This window comes from Oncorhynchus gorbuscha, linkage group LG23, assembly GCF_021184085.1.
Source record: "Oncorhynchus gorbuscha isolate QuinsamMale2020 ecotype Even-year linkage group LG23, OgorEven_v1.0, whole genome shotgun sequence".
In the NCBI taxonomy this organism is placed as follows: domain Eukaryota; kingdom Metazoa; phylum Chordata; class Actinopteri; order Salmoniformes; family Salmonidae; genus Oncorhynchus; species Oncorhynchus gorbuscha.
Genome location: NC_060195.1, coordinates 60,833,241 through 60,852,422, shown reverse-complemented (window position 1 = coordinate 60,852,422; position 19,182 = coordinate 60,833,241). Strand labels below are relative to the sequence as shown.

The window sequence follows — 19,182 nt, the reverse complement described above, 5'->3', positions numbered from 1 at the left end:
GAACAGAGTACCCCTGGTGACATCTATCCCACTCCAACTCGCATACCGCCCCAACAGACCCACAGATGACGCAATCTCTATTGCACTCCACACTGCCCTCTCCCACCTGGACAAAAGGAACACCTATGTGAGAATGCTGTTCACTGACTACAGCTCAGCCATCAACACCATAGTGCCCTCAAAGCTCATCACTAAACTAAGGAACCTGAGATGAAACACCTCCCTCTGCAACTGGATCCTAGACTTCTTGATGAGATCCTGGTCTTCCTGACGGGACACCCCCAAGTGTTGCGGGTAGGCAACACATCCGCAACGCTGACCCTCAACACTGGGGCCCCTCAGGGGTGCGTGCTTAGTCCCCTCCTGTACACCCTGTTCACCCATGACTGCGTGGCCGCACACAACTCCAACACAATCATCAAGTTTTCTGACGACACAACGGTGATAAGCCTGATCACCGACGACGATGAGACGGCCGACAGGGAGGTAGTAAGACAAAAGAGCTGATCGCTGAGCACTTTGAGTTCCTAGGTGTTAAACAAACTATCTTCATAGACTCTTTTTACTCATTTATTATCTATCCCGTCTAGTCACTTTACCCCTACCTATATGTACATATTTACCTCAATTACCTCATACCCCTGCACATCAACTCGGCACTGGTACCCCGTGTATATAGCCAAGTTATCGTTACTCATTGTGTGTTCTTTTTTTATATTGTTCTGTTTGCATTGTTGGGAAGAGCCTGCAACGAAGCATCTCACTGTTAGTTTACAGCTGTTGTTAACGAAGCATCTCACTGTTAGTTTACAGCTGTTGTTAATGAAGCATCTCACTGTTAGTTTACAGCTGTTGTTAACGAAGCATCTCACTGTTAGTTTACAGCTGTTGTTAACGAAGCATCTCACTGTTAGTTTACAGCTGTTGTTAACGAAGCATCTCACTGTTAGTTTACAGCTGTTGTTAACGAAGCATCTCACTGTTAGTTTACAGCTGTTGTTAACGAAGCATCTCACTGTTAGTTTACAGCTGTTGTTAACGAAGCATCTCACTGTTAGTTTACAGCTGTTGTTAACGAAGCATCTCACTGTTAGTTTACAGCTGTTGTTAATGAAGCATCTCACTGTTAGTTTACAGCTGTTGTTAACGAAGCATCTCACTGTTAGTTTACAGCTGTTGTTAACGAAGCATCTCACTGTTAGTTTACAGCTGTTGTTAACGAAGCATCTCACTGTTAGTTTACAGCTGTTGTTAATGAAGCATCTCACTGTTAGTTTACAGCTGTTGTTAACGAAGCATCTCACTGTTAGTTTACAGCTGTTGTTAACGAAGCATCTCACTGTTAGTTTACAGCTGTTGTTAACGAAGCATCTCACTGTTAGTTTACAGCTGTTGTTAACGAAGCATCTCACTGTTAGTTTACAGCTGTTGTTAATGAAGCATCTCACTGTTAGTTTACAGCTGTTGTTAACGAAGCATCTCACTGTTAGTTTACAGCTGTTGTTAACGAAGCATCTCACTGTTAGTTTACAGCTGTTGTTAACGAAGCATCTCACTGTTAGTTTACAGCTGTTGTTAATGAAGCATCTCACTGTTAGTTTACAGCTGTTGTTAACGAAGCATCTCACTGTTAGTTTACAGCTGTTGTTAACGAAGCATCTCACTGTTAGTTTACAGCTGTTGTTAATGAAGCATCTCACTGTTAGTTTACAGCTGTTGTTAACGAAGCATCTCACTGTTAGTTTACAGCTGTTGTTAACGAAGCATCTCACTGTTAGTTTACAGCTGTTGTTAACGAAGCATCTCACTGTTAGTTTACAGCTGTTGTTAACGAAGCATCTCACTGTTAGTTTACAGCTGTTGTTAACGAAGCATCTCACTGTTAGTTTACAGCTGTTGTTAACGAAGCATCTCACTGTTAGTTTACAGCTGTTGTTAACGAAGCATCTCACTGTTAGTTTACAGCTGTTGTTAACGAAGCATCTCACTGTTAGTTTACAGCTGTTGTTAATGAAGCATCTCACTGTTAGTTTACAGCTGTTGTTAACGAAGCATCTCACTGTTAGTTTACAGCTGTTGTTAACGAAGCATCTCACTGTTAGTTTAAAGCTGTTGTTAACGAAGCATCTCACTGTTAGTTTACAGCTGTTGTTAACGAAGCATCTCACTGTTAGTTTACAGCTGTTGTTAACGAAGCATGTGTCAAATAAAATGTGATTTGATCCAGCCACTTAACTATCTTGGGTTTGTTGGCCTATTTTTCAGAAACATACTGTTCATTCGTCAGTACACTGCATTTAAGGTTGTTTTACACACTGAGGCCTGTGTTATGGACAGAAGGTGTTGCCCATAGGACTATTGCCATATCCTCATATTAGCATCTCAGTACCAACTAGGGGTTGTTGTCAGAATAGATGTGTGTGTATATAAACTGTACACTCCTAGAAAAAATGATTCTTCGGCTGTCCCTATAAGACAACCCTTTTTGGTTCCAGGTAGAACACTTTTGGGTTCCATGTAAAGGGTTCTAGATACCACTTTTATTTCCTAAGAGTGTAGTGTTTCTGTCTTGGACAGACTTTGTCAGATTATCCCAAATGAATCCTAATCGCACCAGATTTAATAGCCCTACTCACTATAATGAGCAGATTACACACGCACACATGTACACACGCCTGCAGACACGCACACAAAGACAGACAGCGAGAGAAAAGGGGTAGAGGGTGAGATGGAGAGCGATGTGGGGAGAATGAAAGGATGAAACAGATGGCTAAATCGTTTGCTTATATATGCAACAGACACACTGAACAAAAGGCCAGCTGTCACTCCAGCGGCCCACAGTCACATTATGAATATTCTCATCCACACACTCCACAATGGCTATATGGCTTGTTTTAGAACAAACAACTTGGTTAATAGCAGATACATGTAATTGAGAGTCTAATCGATTTCATCATTAGCCTGTAAGGCACAGCCAATGCAACTTCAAACTTTATAGCAGTATGTTGGCTTTATAGCGCAACCCTGAGGTTAGTTTTAGTATAGCAGCACCTCCGACTGTGTCAATGTTATTGTAATACCATACATATTCACCAAGTGGCGGTAAAATACCATTCATTAAATTTAGAGGCGCGCCCATAAATATCATATAGGCTTTATTAAAAATGACTGTACATTCAATTCATAATTGAAGTTTTCTCGTCGTCAGGAACTACATGTAGTCTAGATAATTTTACATTTACATTTACATTTAAGTCATTTAGCAGACGCTCTTATCCAGAGCGACTTACAAATTGGTGCATTCACCTGATGACATCCAGTGGAACAACTACTTTACAATAGTGCATCTAAATATTTTAAGGGGGGGGGGTGAGAAGGATTACTTTATTTTACGCTTTAGATGACGATAGATGAGATTGCTTTACATTTAATTCAAAATATGGAGGAATATAATAATTGACCATTAACCAAAACCTGCAATGGAATAAACCCTGTGTGAGGTTCAAAGGGCGTGTCATGAAGCCGAACCAGGAGCTTTGAGAGCCCGCCTCTTACTATATATGACTGGCTGTTTTCTGAAAAACACTCTTCTGATTGGCTAAACCAGGTATCCATCAGCCGTGACAGGCATCGGTGTACATGATGTGTTTTCAGAAATGAAACCAAATGTCGCCTCAGACTCAAAAAGAAACACGAAAACAAAACCTAGACGTCTTCTAAAAAAGGGCTCGGTAATTCTCCTTGACGATTAGACAGCCTGCCGTTGACGTGTCAAAGGTAGGCTGCGACAGACAAATAGTCTGGTGTAGTATGAAAATATAGAGCTAAATCATTGTGATGTTTCTGTCGATCTGCCTTAAACAAGCACATTTTTTTCAACAATAGCATTTTGCCAGTATCCTGAGAACCAAATAATCTTCACGGTTTCGGTTCTTCCTAGGGTAGCACATCTGCCTACACTTTCCCGGGCTGCCTAGCTAACGTTACACAGTGTGTGTGTGCTTTATAAAATCATTGCAATATTGCAAGCAGTGGGATAGGTTTATCGTTGCAATTTCATAATATTAGAATTGTAAATGTTCCATGTTCTCTTTCTGTAGGGTGAAATGTAAGCGGCAATCCCCTAACGTGTAATAATCCTGGAATGGAGCTAATCTATGTTTGGTCAACAAAGGTGGGCCATTTTCTTGTATGTAGGCCTAAATACGTGTAGCCGAATCATTTTCCAGGTAAGCTATTTGCTGAGGACTCGAAGATGCAACAATGTTTACACTTACATGTAGATTATAGCATAGGAAGATGCTTGCGTGTCATTGTCGCCTTTCAAAAGACAAGCTGGATCAGGAATTCCCATTGTATATAAATTAAAGCCACGCTGCGCACGTTGATCGAAAATCATTAATACACTTGGTTTTTGACGCTCACAATCTGTCAGGGGAGTAAAATTATAGCCGTAGACTATAATGTGGTTTAAAACGCTGCCTGTCTCAATGTCTGTGGTTGTGATTCCGCTCGAGTCCCAGAGCACGTTTCGCAACACTGTCCATTGTGTCAGCAGCGTTCTGACAGTGACATGTCTACATTGGCCAACATGATTAACGTAGGCTGTTGTATACTAGACAAAAGGTCATGGAACTTTTGTGGTATTATGGCCTATTATTTGCTGCAAGAATTGCTTTTGTGTGCCTATATCCACACCTGTCAGTTGTCTGTCTGTCGTGTCTTTCAAGTATTGCTACATCCGGGTTCCAGTGATGGATGGAGCACAGGTGTGGTATGGCTTATTTACGTGTATGGCTTCCTTTCCTCGCCTCCTCTCCTTTATGTGAGGAGCTGGATAGGTGGATGTCTGAAAGAGGCTCCCTCTGTTACTCAATCCAGTGCAGATGAGGGAAGAAAAAGACCCATTGTTATTGTAATACAGACTATCTGTGGATTTATGGCACTGATCTCTCTCTCTCTCTCTCTCCCATCCTTTCTGTAGTCCACAGGTCCAATCAGTAGCTAGGGGCTTGATTGCTGGGGGTAACTGAAGCTGTGGTTACCATGGCGGCACACTTTGACACAGAGTACCAGCGCCTAGAGGCTTCATACAGCGACTCTCCACCCGGAGAGGAGAACCTACTGGTGCACATACCTGATGGAAACAAGTGTAAAGCTCTTAAGTAGATACACACACACACACACACACACACACACACACACACACACACACACACACACACACACACACACACACACACACACACACACACACACCACACACTAACCTGTTTTTGTTGTTGACTGTTCTCTGCAGCCCCGTGGCACCACATAGAGAACCTGGACCTGTTCTTCCAGAGGATATCCTTTTACCCCTCTGTGTCTCTGTACTCCCGGATCATTCACTACTACAACTACCCCAGGGGTTATTTTAAGACCAGGAGGGTCAACACCTTCTGGGAGAAAAATACAATCTGGTGTGTAAGAGCAGGGCTGGAATAAAAGCCTGCACGCCCAAATAAAATTTGATTTGATTAGCTCGCCTGGCGGAAGAATGTTGAGCTGGTGACCTGAGTTAATACTATAGCCGACTAGACTTTCATTATGAGAGGACACATGCTACTTTTATGTCATCATCTGATCCTTGACCCCTGACACGTCTATAACCTGCACCAGAAGAATGGCTTCACCTGTATGCTGCTGGGAGAGGTCTTTGAGCTGGTGTAAGTACACTGTGTGTGTGTATGCTGTGTGTGTGTGTGTGTATATGTGTGTGTCTTCTATGTGGTCCATGTCGGTGTCCTGAGGGTTCATTTTGAACTTTTTTCTCTCCTCTTTCCCCCTTTCTCCCCCTCTGTAGCCAGTTGCTGTTTGTGGTAGGATTCACAGTCTTCTTGGCTAACTGTGTGGACTATGACATTCTGTTCGCTAACAAGTTTGTCAACCACACCGACTCCTCCAAAGTCACACTGCCTGACGCCTTCCTGCCTGTGGACGTCTGCGGTGCAAGGTAAGGCTTATAAATTCTTTATAAATTCAGTATAAACAATTCATTAACAATTCATTAACTTTAGCACTCAAGTTGATAAGGAATGCTGGAAATTGTCCTTACTGCTTGTTGTTTTCCCACCGGTATCCATGACAACCTGTTTGTTTTCCCGCCAGTATCCATGCCAACCCGCTTGTAGTTTTCCCGCCAGTATCCATGCCAACCCACTTGTAGGTTTCCCGCCAGTATCCATGACAACCTGATTGTTGTTTTCCCCGCCAGTATCCGTGACAACGTGGCAGTGATGTTTGTGTTGATGATATCTGGAGTGTTCTGGCTGCATCGCCTCATCAAGTTCATCTACAACGTCTGCTGCTACTGGGAGATACGCTCCTTCTACACTAACGCACTCAAGATGAGCATGGTGAGTGTGTGTGTGTGTGGTGTGTGTGTGTGTGTGTGTGTGTCTGTCTGTCTGCGTGTCTTCAACCTACTGGTTCAACTACTGATCTCAATCCCGCCTCTCCTCCTCCCTCCCCCCTCCTCCTCCTTGTCTCCTCCCCCCTCTCTAGGCAGAGCTGCCATACTTCACATGGCAGGAGGTTCAGGCCCGGATCGTTGAGATCCAGAAGGAACACCAGATCTGTATCCACAAGAAAGAACTCACAGAACTGGACATATACCACCGTATCCTGCGCTTCAAAAACTACATGGTGTGTGTGTGTGTGTGTGTGTGTGTGTGTGTGTGTGTGTGTGTGTGTGTGTGTGTGTGTGTGTGTGTGTGTGTGTGTGTGTGTGTGTGTGTGTGTGTGTGTGTGTGGGAACTCACGTGTGTTTGTGTTATTGTCAGAGTACAGCTTCTTTACCATTCCTCGCTTGTACTGCTACTGAACTACCTGTCAATCAAAAACCACAACACCTAAACCCCTTTCTTCTTCCTCCAGGTTGCCATGGTAAATAAGTCCCTCCTTCCCGTGCGTTTCTGCCCTCCACTGCTCGGGGAGAGTGTGTTTTACACCCGCGGCCTCAAGTACAACTTTGAACTCATCTTCTTTTGGGGGCCAGGTTGGTGTGTGTGTGTTTTGGAGTTTGTGCTTGTGCTTGGTACGCTTTGTTTGGTACACTTTTCACTAGTGATGCACCGATATTACATTTTTGGCCGGTTCCGATATCAAATATTTTCCTTGCCCAAAAAAAACCCATATTGATATTAGTACAGTTAAATAGTTATCACACATGGACACATCGGTTTAAGGCACTGCATCTCAGTGCAAGAGGCGTCACTACAGTCCCTGGTTCGAATTCATGTTATATCACATCCGGCCGTGATTGGGAGTCCTATAGGGCGGCGCACAATTGGCCCGGTGTCGTCCAGGTTTGGCCGGGGTAGGGTGTCATTGTAAATCAGAATTTGTTCTTAACTGAGTAGTTAAATATAGGTTACACACACGCACACAAACGCACCACACTGACCAAAAAAGTATTTTGTTGGCATTTATGTATGTCCCCATTACCAATAAAAACATAATCAAAACCTATTTATTTCACTTACTTGCTGTGCTGTTTCGTTGTTCAGTTGTTTCATTCTCAACCAGGATTTCTATGAACGCCGTTTGTGTCTTTGCGTGTCAAAAAAGATACACGTCAAATAACACTATTTGACGTGTCAAATAAGCTTGTTGACCAATCAGGACCTGAATATGACTGCACGTCACCTAATAATTTAACACGTTCACACATTTTTTCCCGTAGTTATTACACATTGATTACACTATCACTCGTATTTCATATGTCACAACGATTCATCGATGCGTATGCTATGATGCTGGTTAACTAGTCTCGCGCACCTACAGTGCTGGTCATAAAAAAGCTAGCTAGCTGATTGATGCAAACTATGTTCTTCCCCAAAAACAGCAAAACGATATCTGTTTCAGTAGCTATAGTTAGCTTTCTGAATATATAGCTAGGTGTCACCATCCAAAATAACCCTAATTTATAAGACCGTTCTTATTTGATTAATGGTGGTCGGACCCATCTATGGGAAGCGAGCCACAATAGTGGACTTTGCGGGTAGCCTTCATAATAAAAGTATGTCATTGACTGTGATACAAATAGTAGAATTATGCCATAATTGAATAGATCATGCTGAACGAGGTTGGAATGTTGTTATATAAAATCAACAAAAGACAATTTGTTCATTTGACAAAAATCTGTTTGAATCACACTGGATGTATTATACTTTAGAATTGCATTGGGGCAAACGTATTTCACTGAACAGCCTTACCTGTGGATTAATGACATGGTGTATCAGTCTACTCAGTGACACCCAGAGAACATTCACGTCGTAGCTCTTATTGCGTGACTCTGAAACAACTGTGAATTGAGCCACATTTGTTGTCAACCTACATGTATTGAGCACTATTCCTGAGGAAAAACCATACTGCGTGGATGTTTTGGGGTCTGATAACTGCGTGGATATTTTGGGGTCTGATAACTCTGAGAAGGACGTTGGGGGAAAAATATCTTGGCTATTGAGTAGACTGATACCCCATTTCATTGATCCCCAAACGTTAGGTAAAACTGTACAGTGCAATATGAATGTCAATACATACAATAGGCTGACTGGGGAGGTGGTTTCACACAGTCACTGTCCCGCGATAATAGCTACAATGCTAATATTTGCGTAAACTCTTCAGTTGTGTTCTGTGGGTGTCACCGAGTAGACTGATATCCCATTTCATTGCTTCACATTCCAACCTTGTTTAACATGATCTAGTCTAAATGTGTCATGATTCCACCAATTGTAAACTTCTGCATCACTTTCAAAGAGGTACTTTTATTTTGAAGGCAAACCACAAATTCCACTATTGTGCCTAATCCTTCTTGTGGCTAGACTCACAATACATAACCCGGTCCAGTTGAGCCTCACTTGTCAGGTGAAGCTAGCTGGCTGCATATAACGTTATCTTTGGGCAAAAGGGTTAAGTACCTGGCTAGCTACCCAGCTAGCAATGAGGAATCGGCCTAGAAGCGGCCCTCTTCCGGGGGACCGGAACTGATTGAACCGGGTGTCGGACTCGGCCCAGAATCAAAATGAATGACTGCCTAGAATTGGCCCAAGTACATCGGGCCGTTTCCGTCTACCAGAATTCAGCCGACTTCGCCGGCATCTTACCAGAATCCCCCTAGAAGCGGCCCGATGCAAATTTAAATAAATGTATACAAAATTACCCCATTTTATTCATTTTAAATATGAATATTATACATTTTATACATACAAATTATACCCATCCACAAAAAAAATATTTAGTCTTGGAGGAATCACCTGGTGACTGTGTCAGCGTACCTACGCCTGGCCCGCCACAGGAGTCGCTACAGCGTGATGAGACCAGGATATCTTGGCCGGTCAAACCCTCCCCTAGCTCGGATGACGCTGGGCCAATTGTGCATCGCCTCAGGGTTCTGGGGAGGTTGTGGTCGGCACGGTTCTCAAACCAGCATCTGTGGCAATGCAGTTTGCACTGTGATGCAGTGTCTTAGACCTCTGCGCCACTCGGGAGGCTCCAGCCACAAAGCTTTTAATGCTTATCAATTGCCTTAAAGAGTTTAATTTAAATGTTAATTGTATTTTTTGATCACAGAAACAATGAGAAAATATGGAAAAAGAAATAATGAAATGTTAATTATGTAAAGCAGCCCGTGTAATCATCTGCCAGAGGCCCGAGCCCCAAGTAATACATTTGGGCCAGATAACTCACACCGGAATCGGCCCGAGCTCAAATGCCACATCCTAGCCATAAGTAATACTGCTGAAGGCGGCCCAGACTCGGGCCACACGATGTCGGCCGAGTCTGACTCTCAGCCGAGTGCCCCGACACTCAGCCGGAATCAGCCCAGATCCACTGAGCTAGTTATTTATTTTCATGAACTGAAGTTTAGATTTCAATAAGCAAACAACAAGTAGCAACCTAGCTAATACCTACTCACAAGGATTCCTAAATCATTGCTAAGAATAACTGGTCATTGTTTTGAGGCTGGAAGTATTGGTGCTAGCTAGGTATCAAGCTAAAGCTAGCTAGCTACCCCAGATGTTGCGGTTGAACAAATGATGCTTTATTACCAATGCGGTATTGTAAACACATCGTTCGTGGACAGTGTTTGCTTGTTTACAGACTTTTTTTGTACAGCTTTGACAGAGCGACTGATAGACAGGTGTTATTTGACCTGTCAAATTGAAAGCTTATTTAACCCGTCAAATAGTGTTATTGTCAAGTAGTGGTATTTGACATGTATCTTTTTTGACACGCAAAGACCCAAACGGCGTTCCATAGTATGTCGTGAAGCTAATAGCAGTGACGCTGAAAAATAGCACGCTTGGTAGTGTGTACCGGCGCTCGACCAGTCGCGTAAGCCAACATCACCCACGACAGAGAGCGGTTGATTGTCAAGGGCAATGAATCCCATTATCTTGGCGTTAATGGATTTTGCCTTTTGCGTTGTCTCGCTGAAAATCTCTTACTCTTTCAAATGTCCGCTGGACTTGTTGACTGCTCGATCCACACGGCAGACATTGTGGGACAGGTGAGGAAGGCTGTGTAGCTGTTGTAGCGCCACATTTTACGTGGCGTTGTGACGTTATGTACCTACGTTTAAATAGCTATGTCAGCTTTGACATCAGTTTTGCACATTGGCGTTGAACTAGACATCGGGCCGATACCGGTGTCGCCGTTTTTAGCTAATATCGGCTGATTCCGATATGTTCACCAATTTTGTATATTGTGCATCCCTACTTTTTACCTCTCTCTCTCTGTGTCTCTCTCTCTCTCTCTCTCTCACCTCCTCTTCCCAGGCTCTCTGTTTGAGAGTGAGTGGAGTTTGAAGCCGCAGTATAAGAGAGGTGGTAACAGGTTGGAGCTGGCAGACAAACTGGCATCACGTATACTGTGGATCGGCATCGCCAACCTCTTACTCTGTCCTGTCGTACTGGTCTGGCAAATACTGTATGCCTTCTTCAGCTATACAGAGGTAGGGACACGCACACACCGCTGTGCTCCGTTATGGAGGTGTAGCAGATGCTGTAAAGCTAATTTATTTGTTTGTGTGTGTGTGTTTGTGCGTGTGCGTGTAGGTGATAAAGCGTGAGCCAGGTAGTTTGGGAGCGAGGTGTTGGTCTCTGTACGGTCGATGTTATCTTCGCCACTTCAATGAGCTGGACCATGAACTGATGTCACGGCTCAGCAAGGGCTACAAAGTAGGAATGAACACACACACACACACACACAAACATAAAAGGTGTGTATGGTAATTTTTGTGAAATTGATGAACTGATTCTTGTCTGTTGCTGTCAGTGGTGTCTAAATGCCAGATGTTCTTCACTTCCGTGCGTGTGTCCCACCTCCAGGCGTCCTCTAGGTATATGAACTGCTTCCTGTCCCCGTTGCTGACAGTGGTGGCTAAGAACGTGGCCTTTTTTGCTGGCTCCCTATTGGCTGTCCTCATTGCGCTGACCATCTACGACGAAGACGTCCTCGCCGTGGAACACGTCCTGTCGTCCATCACCCTGCTGGGAGTGTGTATCACTGTCTGCAGGTGTGTGTGTGTGTCTGTCTCTGTGTGTGTCTGTCTCTGTGTGTGTCTATCTGTGTGTGTGTTTGTCTGTGTGCTAGGTCATTTTGAAGGGTTTGGTACATTCTTTCACACTCTCCCTCTCTCCTCAGGTCTTTTATCCCAGACAAACACCTGGTCTACTGTCCAGAGCAGCTGCTCAGGTTGATCCTGGCTCACATCCACTACATGCCAGACCACTGGCAGGGCAACGCCCATCGCTACGAGACACGAGACCAGTTCTCACAGCTCTTCCAGTACAAGGCTGTGAGTAGCACTACAGCCACCCTTTATAAAGCATGAACTTATCAGTCATTTCTGAAGCACATGGCATATTCCTCTCTACCTGTCCAGAGCCTTTATTCACAGAGCGTCTCTGATTAGAAGTGCTGGTCTAGGTGTTCCCTTTTAAGGTTGTAATGAAGACGATTATGTACAGGGGGGGGCTGATCCTAGATCAGCATTCAGGTGTTTTAACATTTCCTCTGCCTGTCCAGGTGTTTATCCTAGAGGAGCTGACCAGCCCCCTGGTGACTCCCTTCATCCTGATCTTCAGTCTGAGGAGGAAGTCTCTGGAGATCATTGACTTCTTCAGGAACTTCACCGTGGAGGTGGTAGGGGTGGGAGACACCTGCTCCTTCGCTCAGATGGACATCAGACAGCACGGTCACCCCGCGGTGAGACTCGCACGCACACACACGACTCATACACACACACACACACACACACGGCTCATACGTACACACACACACACGGCTCATATGTACACACACACACACGCACAGACACAGATGGACAATGCATAAATAGTGACTCTCTTTCCCTCTCTCTCTCACCCTTTCCTGTCCCTAACTCCTTCCTTCTCTCCTTTCTCTTACTTCTTCCCCCTCTTCCTCCCTCCAGTGGATGTCTGAGGGGAAGACAGAGGCATCTATTTACCAACAGGCGGAGGATGGGAAGACTGAGCTGTCCCTGATGCATTTTGCCATCACCAACCCCCAGTGGCAGCCACCCACCGAGACCACTCACTTCATCAGCCAGCTGAAGGAGAGAGTACAGAGAGAGACTACAGGAGACAGACAGAATCTCACCTCACTGTCCGGGTCAGAGGTAGGGAGACAGACACACTCTCACCTCACTGTCAGAGGTAGGGAGACAGACACACTCTCACCTCACTGTCTGGGTCAGAGGTAGGGAAACACACACACTCTCACCTCACTGTCAGAGGTAGGGAGACAGACACACTCTCACCTCACTGTCAGAGGTAGGGAAACACACACACTCTCACCTCACTGTCAGAGGTAGGGAGACAGACACACTCTCACCTCACTGTCAGAGGTAGGGAGACAGACACACTCTCACCTCACTGTCAGAGGTAGGGAGACAGACACACTCTCACCTCACTGTCAGAGGTAGGGAGACAGACACTCTCTCACCTCACTGAATGGGTCAGAGGTAGGGAGACAGACAGACATGCCAATACATACATTGACACTTCAATTTTGATCTCAAGTTTAACATTGTATACATTTCTGAGTTTTTTTTGTTTACACTGGTATTAAAGGTATAAAATCAAATTCTCTCTTATCTGTGTGTGTGTGTGTGTGTGTGTGTGTCGCTCACTCTCTCAGCCAAGGAGTCTCATAGCAAACTTCCTGGCAGGTCCACCCTCATTGGCCTCTCTTCATCTGGGGCGGGACGGCTCCTTGACCGATCACGGGCCGGTGGGTGTTAATGACGGAGCGTCAGCCTTGCGCTCCCTCTCAGTCAGCAGCACGAGGGGCAGCTGTAGCTCCGCCCATAGGTCGGCCGGACACGCCTCTTCTGCAAGTAGAGCCATGCCGGGATCAAGGTAAAGCCCACACTCCTCCCACAACTAATCAAGCAATCTATCAACTAACCGTCAATCAACTAACTCTCTTTCTCTCCCCCCCACCAGTACTGATGCTCGAACTGCTAGTTCAGGCAGTAGTGTGTGGGAAGGTCAACTGACTAGTCTCGTCCTATCAGAATACGCCTCCACGGAGATGAGCATTCACGCACTCTATATACATGAGGTCTGTCTGTCTGTCTGGATGGATGGTTTTAAAAATGTTGCAATAAAGAGCGTCAAGTAAATGTGTCTCTCCCCCTTCCCTCCCCTCCCACTTCCTCTCTCCTTGTTCCCACTTCCCTCCCACTTCCTCTCCCCCCTCTCTCTCCTTGTTCCCACTTCCCTCCCACTTCCTCTCTCCTTGTCCCCACTTCCCTCCCACTTCCTCTCTCCTTGTTCCCACTTCCCTCCCACTTCCTCTCTCCCCTCTCTCCTTGCTCCCACTTCCCTCCCACATCCTCTCTCCTTGTTCCCACTTCCCTCCCACTTCCTCTCTCCCCTCTCTCTCCTTGCTCCCACTTCCCTCCCACATCCTCTCTCCTTGTTCCCACTTCCTCTCTCCTCTCTCTCTCCTGGTTCCCACTTCCTCTCTCCTCCTCACCATCCCGCTATGTAGCTCCATAAGCAGCAGTCTGGAGGGGAGTTGTCCCGGCACACCTGGCACAGGCAGGACAGTGACGACAGTAGTGACAGCGTCACTGAGGAGGGGGGTTCAGGGGGAGGGAACCCTAACCCCCGAAACCTCATCCCCCGCTCACACACCTTCCCTATCTCCACCCCTATCTCCACCCCTGGCCCTATCCCCAGCTCTAACTCGGGCCCTAACCCTGACCGAGGTACCACACCGGGGCAGGAAGTGACACCACTCCAGAGCAACAGCCAGCGTCGCTACGGGGGAAACACGGGTAACCATAAAAAATGACACTCTCATTCCCTAATATGTAATGATATTGAGATGACTGATATGGACCATACCGATATCACTGTGTGTGTCACTCCTCCAGACTCTGTTGGCCCGGGGGGCAGAGTGGTGAGGCCAGCGCGTGTGCCCATGGGGGGTTGGGCAGAGGAGGGACGTGGAGGCCGACACCCCGACACTGTACCTGAGGAGGGCTCAGAGGACGACATGCCTCCCAACACTCACAAGGTATTTACACAAACACACAGATCTTGTGTCTGTGTATGGGGTTCCATACCATTGTTTCCCTCTCTCCTCAGGTGACGTAACTGACCAGAGAGATCCCACCTACCTACCCATCCTCATCCTACCAGAGAAGAACTTTCTGCTAATCTGTGAACTTTTGACCATGGCTTCACCTTTGACCCCAGATGGATAGACCTGTGGGATAGCAGCATGCCGTGTTATTCACTCTAGGCTAGAGAAGAACAATCGAGTAACAGTGTGAAGGTGACCAGGACTTTTTCTTGACACCCTCCGTGGATGACACATCAGCTAATCTAGTGACGGTGGTTGATGACTTCATCATAACTGACAGCATGGAACCCGTAGCATATTTATCGGCTTTTATAGTTGCGTCCTAGACACTAATCTAAGGTCAGCTTTATGGTTTCTCTCCGTAACGGTTAAGGTTAGGATTTAGGGAGGGTAAGCTGATCCTAGATCTGTGCCTAAGGGCAACTTCTATCCAGAAATTACTTTTTCTTTTTGCATTCATTTGCAAATCAGGTGTGGGTGTAAACTGCCAGTAATGTACCTTTTTCAAAAAAAAAAAAAGATTTAGTAGTTTGTCATTTTTTTATTCTTTGTTTTTTCTCTTTGTGTTGTTTATATTTATTGCACTTTCAGAGAAAAAATGTGTTTATATATATATATATATATATATATATATATATATATATATATATATATATATATATATGGAATATGACAGAAGAGCAGACTTCCACCGAAGTATATCTACACTGGCACTAGGAATCCTAGGGGATTGGGCGGTAGATTGGTCTGCTAAGAGGTCTTTGTACAATCTTGTTGTACAAAGACCTCCTAGACATGAAGCAGGCACTAAACCGATATACACCGTGTGCATAGACATACTGGTATGAATCAAATCAGGACGTTGGACTGTTCTAAGTATATCATCGAGGTGTAGATGGTTAATAAATAGAGATATACAAGAAACACATCATAGTTATTGTTTTTGTGTCATACAAACAATATTTGAAATGAAAGATAGCAAACTTACCCGGGCTTGGTTGGAACGTGTAACTTCAGCTTCTTCGGTGCCATATTTAAGCGCTTGAAGTGGCAATCCGCAGTTGAAATGATACAAAGCACCCCTCATCACTGTTTCAGTAAAAGGTTGAAGGATGGGGCTGGAGAAATGGAACCACACTCAAATTCATTGACAGAGCTGTGGATGCAAGGACTGACCATCCATTCCGTTTTTTAACCATGTTTTGAGACGATACAGCGTTTTTTTTTTTACATTTACAAGTTTATATTTTGGCTTCTGATGGGGTACGACAGTTGACCTAAGCTCATGGGGCATTTATAACGAATACTCTCCAAGAATCAATGGGTTTATATCCAAAAATGGACATGTCCAAAAATTGGTATAGTAACTGCAGATTGCCCCTTTAAGCACAAACATCCCATAACTATACAGAAATGAACCTTCAATCAACACTAATAGCTGGATTAGATTAGTCAGCATCAGACAAGTAGCATGTTTTTCTGCCCAACTGTCTGAGGCAGAAAGAATGCACCTTATTGACTTTTATTGAATCCAAAGGATGTCACTTTTCATTGTCAGTATATTGATTTTGATCAGTTCATATTTGCATGGCTTTATTTCAACCGGGGCTTGTGCCACTGTCAGAGAGTTGAGGTTGAGATGCATGGTGATTTACAGGTGTTTTGTTTTTGTGGTCCACTAACTCCGGACTCACAAGTAGACTAGCCTGGTTCCAGATCTGTTGAGGTGATGTATAACCAGCCCCCATATGGTCGACCATGCAGCACTAACAGATCTGGGACCAGGCTAAAGATGACAGATGCTTCCAATAGATACAGTCAGAGACTCTACAGCTGGGTATTAATTTCTAAATGGCAAAGGTCTGCAGCGCAGCTCGCTTCATTGATTGATATATTCATGTAATTGAGTGGCCAGCCAGCGAGTCCAATCTGAATCAAACCCTGGATGAAAATAGAAGGCAGACGTGGAGGAATGGATCTGAATAATGTAAAGGGTCTCCTGGGACACAGTGGAAGAAGTTTAACAACGAGGTAGTAGAATGTCTGAGCTGACACATATAACCTATCAGTTTTTGTTTTTATAGATTGTCCTGTAAATTGTCATTTTGTACAGTTGTAAATCATCAATAAAAATGTATTTAATAACTTTATGTAATTCAAGTTTTCAAGTTTTGTATGTAGGGGATACACATGGTATACACCGTCCAATGAAATGCTTACTTGTAATAAATAATAACATATAAGAACATGCAGTATAATAGGATAAACATTTAGCATAGGTATAGGGTAACTTGGGGGGGAAAACGCCCCCTTTAATAAGTGGGCAGTTTTTTTTTTGGGGGGGGGGGGGGGGGGTTCAATAAAAACAGAAACTTTAGAAAGTGGGGGATGATGAATGTGTTCAAATCTATTTGAAATGTTTTATTGTGGCATTTGCTTTGTACTTGACTCTTAAAAGCTAATGTCTAGGTATCTTATTTTAATTAAATAAATATTGGAAAACAAAATGACATTGCACATCTCACTATTAATATCCTCACAATTACCAGCTTTCCATCCAACCTTTTTATGCTAGTAAAGTACATAAATGTCATGACAGGCCTGATTGAAACAACACTTTTCGGTTAGCTTTCCAAATGTCGACAAAATAAAATAGGCTAGACAAGGTGAGATCTTTTTATGTTGGTGAAATGAATTATGCAAAAAATGTCGGTGGAAACCCTTTAATTCACAATATTGATATAATAGCCATCATATTTAAGTAAACTTGGAGTCGCGTGTGGTCCTTCCACTACGACTCATCGGGAAAGCATGCAGTTTATTAGGTTACAGATTGAATAAATTATGATGAGCTTCAAAGGGTATTGTAAAGTGCAAGGTGATGAGATTGATGCTCCTTTCCAAAATATCGAGGATCTTATTCTGGTGAGATGATAATCGGTGCATGGCTGCCGTTTGACAAATAAATATAATATTGTTCTTTTGTTCATAATAATAATATCATCATGTAATCATGTAGGCCAGGGATGGGAAACTCCAGTCCTCGGGGCCGGAGTGCTATCACCCTTTCCCTCATCCCTAGCAAACACAGCTGATTAAACTAATTGCATTCTAAACTGAAGATCATGATTACTTGATTATTGGAGTCAGGTGTGTTAGTTGGGGCTTAAGGGAAAGTGTTACACCAATCAAGCCCCAAGGACTGGAGTTGCCCATCGCTGACGTAAGCCGTATATGTGCTCTATCTAACAGCGCGCTGATAGCACTGTTGACTAGAGCAGGGTTCCCCAATCTGATCCCTCCCCTCCCAGGGGCTCCCCCTGGGTGCAGGTTTTGGTTTTTGCCCTAGCACTACACAGCTGATTCAAATCATCAAAGTTTGATGATGAGTTGGTTATTTGAATCAGCTGTACAGTTGTGCTAGGAAGAAGGGGGAGGTGCACCCAGGGAAGATGAAGAAGGTTAAACCAAGGCCTTATACCTTTTAAAGGGTTAATAAATTATGTTATGATAAACTGTAAGGTCTAATGTACTTGTCCTCTGTGTGTGTGTGTGTGTGTGTGTGTGTGTGTGTGTGTGTGTGTGTGTGTGTGTGTGTGTGTGTGTGTGTGTGTGTGTGTGTGTGTGTGTGTGTGTGTGTGTGTGTGTGTGTGTGTGTGTGTGTAAAACCTGTTTCTGAGTGTTGTGACCTTCAGACACTATCAGAAGGTGTCTACATTCAGATTCCTCCTGTCTGGATCCCACTGTGGTTATCTGGTTTTCTGAGAACACAAGGCTGCCACAGACCTGATGAAACCAGTCCCCTGTCAGAAGATGCTTACACTCGTTCATATTGTTATGACTCTATACTTGTGATGAAAGGTCAGGTTTCGGTCAAACCCACTTCGGAGTTTTTCTTTGCTAATAAGATGATTCCTGTTGTCAGGGGGAGGTAAGATTTATTAAAATGTTGTTGCTAGGGAAAGTTACGTAAGGGGGATTGGGGAGGCTATATGAGTTACAGGATATCTTAGACATTTTGCAGAACTTGGGGAGAGCTACCATACACTGCCACAGTGTCTCCTGACCCCTCCTGTCTCAGCCACCAGTATTTATGCTGCAGTAGTTTATGTGTCGGGGGGCTAGGTTCAGTTTGTTATATCTGGAGTACTTCTCCTGTCCTATTCGGTGTCCTGTGTGAATCTAAGTATGCGTTCTCTAATTCTCTCCTTCTCTCTTTCTTTCTCTCTCTCGGAGGACCTGAGCCCTAGGACCATGCCCCAGGACTACCTGACATGATGACTCCTTGCTGTCCCCAGTCCACCTGGCCATGCTGCTGCTCCAGTTTCAACTGTTCTGCCTTATTATTATTCGACCATGCTGGTCATTTATGAACATTTGAACATCTTGGCCATGTTCTGTTATAATCTCCACCCGGCACAGCCAGAAGAGGACTGGCCACCCTACATAGCCTGGTTCCTCTCTAGGTTTCTTCCTAGGTTTTGGCCTTTCTAGGGTGTTTTTCCTAGCCACTGTGCT

The 19,182-nt window shown here is 44.4% G+C and overlaps 1 protein-coding gene across 4 annotated transcripts; it reads left to right on the top strand.

Annotated features, from left to right (window-relative positions):
- Window positions 1–3,621: 3,621 nt before the first annotated feature.
- LOC124010888 (autophagy-related protein 9A-like) lies at window positions 3,622–16,814 on the top strand. Of its 4 annotated transcripts, XM_046323650.1 has the most exons (20): window positions 3,622–3,777; window positions 4,101–4,174; window positions 4,985–5,152; window positions 5,300–5,343; window positions 5,641–5,705; window positions 5,843–5,992; window positions 6,254–6,395; window positions 6,544–6,684; window positions 6,916–7,036; window positions 10,821–10,996; window positions 11,100–11,222; window positions 11,373–11,560; window positions 11,689–11,842; window positions 12,073–12,252; window positions 12,479–12,685; window positions 13,207–13,427; window positions 13,515–13,632; window positions 14,065–14,353; window positions 14,453–14,595; window positions 14,667–16,814. In XM_046323650.1, the coding sequence occupies exons 3-20, from the start codon at window positions 5,047–5,049 to the stop codon at window positions 14,673–14,675; spliced, it is 2,577 nt and encodes an 858-aa protein (XP_046179606.1). In that variant the 5' UTR covers window positions 3,622–3,777; window positions 4,101–4,174; window positions 4,985–5,046; the 3' UTR covers window positions 14,676–16,814. The 4 variants fall into 4 exon arrangements, with proteins under 4 accessions (XP_046179606.1, XP_046179603.1, XP_046179604.1 ...); XM_046323647.1 differs by having other exon boundaries at window positions 14,453–16,814; XM_046323648.1 differs by having other exon boundaries at window positions 4,101–4,229; window positions 14,453–16,814.
- The last annotated feature ends 2,368 nt before the right edge of the window (window positions 16,815–19,182 follow it).